At 32.0% G+C, this 9,452-nt stretch overlaps 1 protein-coding gene across 1 annotated transcript; it reads right to left on the reverse strand.

Moving 5' to 3' along the window:
* Positions 1 to 4,855: 4,855 nt before the first annotated feature.
* LOC108459940 (uncharacterized protein At3g28850) lies at positions 4,856 to 6,661 on the reverse strand. The gene is made up of 2 exons (XM_017759338.2): positions 6,460 to 6,661; positions 4,856 to 5,920 (listed from the first exon to the last, which is right to left on the reverse strand). Exon 2 carries the CDS (start codon positions 5,902 to 5,904, stop codon positions 5,056 to 5,058), a length of 849 nt encoding a protein of 282 aa, XP_017614827.1. The 5' UTR covers positions 5,905 to 5,920; positions 6,460 to 6,661; the 3' UTR covers positions 4,856 to 5,055.
* Between the last annotated feature and the right edge of the window lie 2,791 nt (positions 6,662 to 9,452).

The following is a 9,452-nucleotide window of genomic DNA, read 5'->3' on the forward strand; positions in this document are numbered from 1 at the left end:
TTAATTATAGAAGGAGATTCATAACCAACATATATTCCCAACCTCCTTTGAGGACCCATCTTTGTGCGTTGTGGTGGAGCAATTGGAACATATACTGTACATCCAAAAATTCTAAGATGGGAAATATTTGGCTCCTGACCAAAAGTCAATTGTAATGGGGAGTACTTATTATAACTTGTTGGCCTTAAGTTCACAAGTGCTGCTGCATGCAAAATAGCATATCCCCAAGCTGTAACAGGGAGTTTTGTTCTCATAAGAAATGGTCGAGCTATTAGTTGAAGGCGTTTAATAAACAATTCAGCTAAACCATTTTATGTATGAACATGAGCTACAAGATGTTCAACTTTTATCCCAATTGACATACAATAATCATTAAAAGCTTGGGATGTAAACTCACCAACATTATCAAGATGAATAGTTTTGATTGCATAATCTGGAAATTATGCTCTTAATCGAATTATTTGAGCAAGTAGTCTTGTAAACGCCAGGTTGTGAGTAGATAATAAACACACATGTGACCACCTACTAGATGCATCTATTAATACCATAAAATATCTGAATGGTCCACATAGTGGATGAATGGGCCCACATATATCACCTTGAATACATTCCAGAAATGCGGAAGATTCAATCCCAACTTTAGCTGGTGATGGTCTAATAATCACTTTTCCTTGAGAACAAGCGGCACAAGATAAATCCTTGAATTCAAGAATCTTTTGGTACTTTAATGGGTGCCCAATTGAATTCTCGATGATTCTTCGCATCATAATAGATCCGAGATGGCCTAATCGCTCATGCCAAAAAGTAAAAGTATGTGGTTCTACAAACTTCTGGTTTGTAGTAACATTTGACTCAATTGCACTAATATGTGTATAATATAAACCTGATGAAAAAGCAGGTAGCCTTTCCAAAACATATTTCTTTCCACATTCAACATTTGTAATATATAGATATTCAATATTTTTCTCATTCATGGTCTCAATATGATATCCATTAAGACGAATATCTTTAAAACTCAATAAATTTCTTTGAGACTTCGTGGAATATAAAGCATCATCAATGACAAATTTTGTACCTTTAGGTAATAATATAATAGCTCTTCCAAAGCCTTCAATAAGTTTTGAACTACCCGACATTGTATTAACATGGGCATTACTCATTGTTAAATGAGAAAAATATTTTTTATCTTTGAGTATCGTATGTGTTGTAGCACTATCTGCAAGACACACATCTCCATTGATTTTTGGTCCATCGAAATTTTGTTTAATATTCATATTCTTCATAAAAACAAACAAAATATAATATGAAAAACATTGCAAATATTTATTAAATATATAAATTATTCTTTATGCAAGAAAATAAAATATACTTAAAATAATATAAAATGTCAAAATGACATCAATTTTTCTAATGATTCTCAAAGAAATCTGCCACATCTAGGTGAGTTATATTATTAAGGTCATTAAATTTATCACCCTCGTAGGCATGGTCAATTTTAGTATTATAGTGAATATCTTCATCTTTTGCCTCCATTTTATCATTTTGGGATATAAAATTTGTCTCCATATGCTTTCCCTTCTTTTTAATGGATGCTTGATAAAGTTTCACTAAATGGTCAGACGTACGACAGGTACGTGACCAATACCTCTTCATACCACATCGGTAGCATATATTCTCAACACTCTTTGAAGGATTATTTTGACCACTTCTTTCTTGTCTTTTATTGTTATTCTTTTTCTGGTGGTTAGAATTATCATTGTTATGACCACAATGATAACGATTACTAATACTTCCTCAATCACGTCCCCTACTACGTCCACGACCACGGCCACGACCTCAATATTTTCTATTTTCATAATTATTGTGTACTGCTACATTCACTTCAGGGAATGGTGCAGAACCAATGGGACGAATTCCATGATTTTTCATCAACAGCTCATTATTTTGTTCAGCCACCAAAATGGATGAAATCAATTTCGAATACCTTTTAAAACCTTTTTCACGGTACTGCTACTGTAGGAGCACATTAGTAGCATGAAAGGTTGAAAATGTTTTCTCTAACAAGTCCTCATCAATTATATCTCCTCCACATAATTTTAATTGAGAACTAATTTTGAAAAGTTCTGAATTGTATTCACTTACAGTTTTAAAATCTTGCAACCATAAGTGCATCCAATCATAACGAGCTTTAGGGAGTATCACCGTTTTCTGATGGTCGAATCGTTCTTTCAAATTTTTCCACAACTCAAGAGGGTCTTTCACAGTGAGATATTTCACTTTTAATCCTTCACGTGGATGATGACGGATGAAAATCATTACTTTTGCTTTATCTTGATTAGATGTTTCTTTATCTGCTAATATAGTATTTCCTAGACCTTTAGCATCTAGGTGAATTTCAACATCTAATACCCATGATAAATAATTCTTGCCTGAGATGTCTAAGGCCACAAATTCAAGTTTGGTAAGATTTGACATTATAATCACTTGAATGAAAATAAAAAATATTAGTAAAATAATAAGTATTCTCAATCATAAAATAATTCAATTATATATACCAAATTTGCTAAATAATAATATGTATGTCAAATATTGGCATAGAAAGCAATAGTAATAATAATAACTTAACACAAAAAGGAATAGTAATAATAATAACTTAACACAAATTACATTAATTGAAATTTCTTTTAAAAAATATGTATATATAATTATCATTATTAGATTTTAGTTGTAAAAATAAATGTGCAAATGTTACCCAAAGCAAATATTTCATCTAGAAAATAAAATAAAAGAATTATGAAAATACATTATACCGTATATAGTTTAACAAGGTTATACGAGCAAATTATATAAAGTCGAAATGACGTGAACTTCACTATAAACTCGTAGAAGCTTGTGCTAATAACATGTTATGAAATAATGAAAGGAAAGAACAAACTAAAGAGAAAATATCAATACAAAGAAGTAATAAAATAGAAGATAAAAAAGAGAACTTTTTATTTCATTTATTGTGCATCTCTACAAGCCTTGTACATGCCTATATTTATAGACCTTTTAACATAATACAATCCCATAAGTTACAAAGAATAAATAGAGGTTTAATTACTATATAAAACCCTCATAATTCTATTGGGGGTTGCTACAATGGAGGTTACAACTTTGAGAGTTATGGGCATCTAATATTTATAACAAATTCAAAAGGTAATGGTAATAATAAAAGAAACCAAACAAGCATGGCTATCAGTGATAATTACAAGATCATATGATACTTTTTTATTAGTTTTACACAAATACTAAAATTTCAAAGTTTGTTATGAGTTAAGTGAAATGAGCTCAACAAAAACAATTAAAAATAAATAAAATTTCAATATAAAACAAAAATACAACACTCTACATTTGTATCTATTTATTTTCAATTTAATATGTATTCTAGAATACTCTTTATATTTCTATAGAGAAAAGGATTTGCATTGCCTTTAATCTTATGTTGTTATTTGTAAAAAAAGATAAAAAAATTGTAATTGTAAATAATATTTTTAAATATAAATTAATATATGATTATAAAATGAAAAATAACACAAATATGATACAAATGTATAAAATTTTCATGATAAAAATAAAAGAAAATAAAAAATTATAAAATATAGTGTAACTTTTAATCTTATGTTGTTAGTTAAAAAAAGGAAGCAATCCCACATTATTTAGGAATAAACTGCAAATTTATTCATAAGTCTATATATACACATATATCATATTTCATACTACTTAAGAAAATAAGAAAATGAGACTTTGAATCTATATAAAACTTATTTTGCAAATATATATATATATATATATATATATATATATAGAGAGAGAGAGAGAGAGAGAGAGAGAGAGAGAGAGAGAGAGAGAGAGAGAGAGAGAGAGAGAGAGAGAGAGAGAGAGAGAGAGAGAGAGAGAGAGAGAGATGCTGTCACTTTTAGTGTTGATGTGGTAAAAAGCGCGTTTTACTAGTGACACATAGAAAGCACTTCCAGTTGGAAACGTTTTTCTGGATTTTCCCTGAAATACCTAAATTAGCTCATTCCTGTAAATATTAAAAAAAGGGTCATCAAGAACACAGACACACAATACGGATACGATATGATATAGACACGACAACACTGTAATTTAAAAAAAATAAGAATATGAATATAGCAAGATATAACAATAAAAAAATATTTTTAATATTTATATATATATATTTATGTTAAAATACTTACGTCAAAGGCAGCAAAATAAGTACAAAGCTCGAAAGCTTATCAAATAAGTTTATTTTTTTTAAATTGATTAAGATTTACATTCAAACAATCAAGAATAAAAAAGTGTGATTATTGTTCCACAGCCCCCAAGTCTTGGGCCCCACAACCCATTAAGCCTACAGTCGGAGCAATAAAGTAAACAAAACCATACACCAAAAAACCTAGTTCTTCCCCCAGCTCTGATGAGAATCCAACATTCATTTATAGTAAATCCTAAGCTTCACATTTCTTCTTTACATCATCTTCTTCCTGTCATTGAGTTCATCTGCTACATCCAAAAGCCAAAATTTCAGCCACCATCTACTTTTCTTGTTTCTGTCACGTGTCCATTTTTAGACATCTGTGTCGAAACTGTGCTCAACCTCTTTTTGTTTTTAACGTATTTCGGTGTGTTTTATAAGTATTCGGACGTGTCCGTATCGGACACACGTACGACACCGATATAAGGGGATTAGTCGTGTCTGTGCTTCCTAGTATAAGACACATTTGTTTTTAATTTTCCCATCCAAATAAATTTGAATATTGAAAAAATTGCAGAAGCTGATGGCAAATGAAGGAAAATTAGATATTTCAAATACCAAAAACATCACAATCGATACCATTGTTATATGAGTTGATGGAAAATAAGACGCAATTGGTCGTTTTCTTCATATACAAACAAAACAAACTATTTTGAGGCCTGCAAATGAGATCTGTTATATAAAGGCAAAGGGAAGTATATAACAACATAAAGTCAAAAGGTGAAACATATCGTCAAAGAAGGTAAAACAATTTTTCAGCAGCAAGCAGCGCATTTAACCAACCCATTCTCATTGCAATCAGGGCATTTCAAGCACATCTCATCATCATCATCCGTTTCTGCAAAAACCTTGCGGCTGCCATCGCAGTTGGGGCAAACCAAGAACCGCATATTGGCACACTCACTGCAAGGGATATTTGAAGGTATCCCTTCGAAGAGTTTCTTAAGCTTTCCTTCCTCATGGAGTCCAATGACTTCATCAGCTCCTCCTATGTATCTTCCTTTTATGAACAGCTTTGGAGGGATTACTTTTTCACCAAATAACCTCCAGAGTTCTTCCCTGAACTCCAAGTCCATTGAGACATCTCTTTCATGGACCAATATCCTGAAACTGCTCAGAAGATATCTGATAGCGTTGCAATCTTCAAATGTTTTCCTAATCCCTCTCAAGCTTGTTGTGTATAAAACCACTGCATCTTCCCCACCTGGTGGACATTTCTCTTCGAAATCTTTCAAGGGTGAATGAATCTTCACAGTTTCAAGTTTGTCAAAGGCGTTTGAGGCGATTGGAAGCTGAGAATGACCCTCTTTAGTGGCTGTCTCTTTGAACTCAATCTTGGGTGCAGGCTTGTTATTATCCTGGTGGCCAACATCAAATTGATCCAAATCACTTCCTTTACCCTTTTGATCTTTAGAATGAATAACTGGGTCAGGGATATGAATGCTGATTTTGCAGTCTTGGTCTTTGTAAACTGGTTGACTGTGGCGATTATGATTGGAGAAAGGGTGTTTGTGATATGGGTGGAAGGCAAAGCTTTTTCTCAAAGACTTGATAGCAGGTATGAATTTCAGTTTCTTCAGCAATCTTCCCTTGAAGCCTTTCATCTCTTATACTGAAGCCCTGACAATTTAATGGAAAAAACTTGAAACGAAATTGAGAATGGATGACTGAATTCAGGATTCTGCTTTGGTTTCCAAATGAAAGTCAAAACTCAAAACCTTTGTGCTGGGTTGCTTTTAAAACTCAAACAGTGGGGGTAACCCCTTCACCATTGACGCCTATCATAAACTTGGTTTGATTTTGACGAATAGTGAATATAAAAACCCAACATTTTAAGAAATAAACCCATATTCAACAATATCAAATCCCACACCTATACTCCAATTCCAGCAAATATGTAATTTATGGGAAAAGGATTTTATTAAAATAATGTCCCTATCCTAAACCTACTAAATAACATTTCCAATTGTATTCTGTTAAAACAAGTTGAAAATAAAGAAAGAAAAATACAAACTTTAGTTGGTTTAAAACAAGTAAAACCCCTTACTTGAAAATCAGATTCTTCAGATATTATCTTTTTTAAAAATAATTGAATGGAATGATGATAATACCAGGCTTCATGTCAAAAATAAATAAAATGAATGAATGAAGTCCCAAACCTGAATTCGTTCCTCCCATTTTCATAGTGTTGAAAAGTTGATCAATTGAGTGCCCTAAAGATGATGGTATAATTAAAAATGAACAGCCAAATGTCAGCCAAGAAAATAGGCTATAAGAGAGACATTCATTATTTATAGCAAGCTTTGCAATGGCTTTTGTTTCATCTTAAATTTCTTTTTTTCTTAATCCCTTATTAGCACTATTAGTTTGTTATTTTATATTTAGTCCTTGCTATATACTTGGTATCTAAAAATAAAAATAAAAGCTTTAATCTGGTTAGAATTTTGCCATTGCCAACTAATAAAGGTATATGTGATAAAATGTCATATTAATAGCATCTTCTAAATATTCAAAAAGAACAATTAGAAAAGAGAGTAGACCCGCCCAATAATTGAGTTATTTGTCGGATTCATGTATATTCAGTAATTTGGTTTGACTTAAGTTATTATTATTTTTTTTAAAATATTAAATGAATAAAGGTGAGATAAAAGTGGACTAGGCAGGAAAAAGAAAATTCAAAACCCTGTTAATCATGGAGTCTGGTAAGCTTGACTAGGTTCAGGCTATTTGGCTTGTCCTGAATAACTTGGAGATTTTTATTGGAATATTGCTGTTTTGGATTATCTCTCATAATGGACTGAATGTTGAGGTTTACGTGGAAACTATTAATGTCGGGCTGCTTTTGATATTTTATATGTTATGTTGGATGATATTTTATTAAAATTTTTGAATTTGTAAGTATTGTTATTGTAGTATTATTATTTTATTAGTATTATTAAAAATGCCTAAAATATGTTATTTTATTGTGTTTATAGTATTATTGAATTTGTTAATATTATTAGAAATTTGTCAAATTTGTTAGTAGTTATCTCTAGTGTTACCATTTAACATTTCACGACTTGAATTGATATTTATTTTCCGATTCTATATAATAGATCAAATAGAATGATTGATATAGAGATTGTGTTTAAATTGAATATTAACATCATTTTTAAAACCGATGGAAATGAAATGAAAGATTTATAGGAAAATGGAACCGAAATAGAAAGAGGATGTCCTATTTAAAGTATAGATAGTTGGGGTATACCAAAGGAAGTGTTTTGTTTGTTGTAGTCATGCTTAATGGCGATGATTATGTTGAGAAAATGGCTTTTACAAACTAGTAAATTATATGTGAAGGTAGAAGGTGTTAACCATAGATATAGAGTGATGCGATTTCTCGAACTTGGACAGTTTGTAAAATAGCTCGAATAGGATAGGTCGTCTTGAAATGGTTCAGCGGATGAAAACCTTGACCCATAGTAGTTGTAACTAAACAACCTAAGCTATAATAAAGCAAAGACGTGCTTAACTCTTGAACCTTGATGCAAACTCGTGCTAATGAGTATTTTCGAGTTGCGAATGTTCCCGATCGTAAAATTGAGAAGTATCGTTCAACTTGAAGTTAAAAGCTAAAATTGGCTAAGTATAGATTTAACAAAGAACAATTCAAATGTTTTAAATATAGTTGAGGTAGGGTGCGGCTCAAAATAAAGGATTAGGTGATTTAAACTTGGAAATTTGATTGGATGAAATAGGCCTAAGGTTGAAGAGTGAACCAATACTATAAATAGTATTGACCCAAAACTTATAACAACACTTAAGATGGATAGGAAGATAGATAAAACCTTGACCCGCTATCTAAATCGAGATAGGAACCAATGGTATATTTTCGAACGCCACACTCGTTTGAGTGATAAGTTCAAGTAACTCAAGGATGATGCCACTAGCTAAGCTAGATAAGTCAGATTGAGTCACAAAAGAAGCAAAGAGAGTTGAAATAACTCACAAAAGATATATTGCTCATAAAGGTGTCAAAAGTCTGAATTACATGAAATGAGCTTAATATTTATAGCTAAAACAAGGTCTAGCCTAATGAACAGTTGTTAATTCAGCTTTATTGAGCTGATTAATCATTAAGCTAACCCATGTGTCTCTTGTAGTTTTCCAAGCCTCGGTGACGCCTGTGACAGCCCTAAATTGACCCTAGTCGGAAAGTGGTTTCGGGACCACTAAACCAAGTCATAAAAACAATTAATTGTTATATTCTATGCTTACTATGTGTGTGCATGCATATGTGGAAGTTTCATTCTCTAATTTTACCAATTGTATGAGAAATTATTAAATAGGGATCAATGTGAAACATGGGGAAATATGATAGGCTAATTTTAAATGGCTTATTAGTGCATGTTAACAAAAAGGTGGAGTTGCATGTCAAATAATCCACTTCCTAAGGAGGAGTGGCCGGCCATGACAAGGTTATGGGCAAGGGAACATGTTTCCAACATGTTTTGCTAGTGGTGTATGTAGGAAGTCATAAAATAAAGACTAGCATTAAAGAAATGAACAAAAAAAAAATGAGCATGGATGCCCCCCTTTGTTGCCGTGAGTAGAGGAAAAAGAAAGGAGAAAAAAAAAATTTTTGTTCATCCATTCTAAATTCTTTGGCCGAAAATACTAAAGGAAAAAGGAAGGATTTTTGCTCCATTTCTTGGTTTAGAAGAGATCTAGAAGGAGATTTGGCTATACTTGCATCAAGATTAAGGTATGTATGAGGTTGTGTCATGAGATTCATGCATGTTTTAGTTGCTAACTTGATGTTCATGTTAGCCATGGTTCAAATCCTTGTTATGCCATGGAAATGGTCTTTGGCCAAGGTTGATATTGTGTTGAGGCCATTGCATGCTAAATGTGAAGCTTGCTAATGATGCTTGTAATGATGGATTGACTACTCTTGAAATTTCTTTTTAGTATTCTTGAGTAGGCCATTGAGTCCTTTGTTTAACCATGACCAAAAATTTAAAAGGGTATGGTGTGTGAGGTATTCGCCATGGTATGCTCATGAGCATGGTTTATGCTTCTTGCATGATAGTTAAAATTTGTGTTTTGGATGGTTATGGACACCTTGAAATTCGGCCTTGCACCTATGTGTGTATAAATGTTGCACATGATG

Source organism: Gossypium arboreum, chromosome 4 (assembly GCF_025698485.1).
Source record: "Gossypium arboreum isolate Shixiya-1 chromosome 4, ASM2569848v2, whole genome shotgun sequence".
NCBI classification, from domain to species: domain Eukaryota; kingdom Viridiplantae; phylum Streptophyta; class Magnoliopsida; order Malvales; family Malvaceae; genus Gossypium; species Gossypium arboreum.

Coding starts and splice junctions, on each gene's coding strand:
- LOC108459940 (XM_017759338.2), bottom strand. CDS start 5,904: ATGAAAGGCTTCAAGGGAAGATTGCTGAAGAAACTGAAATTCATACCT.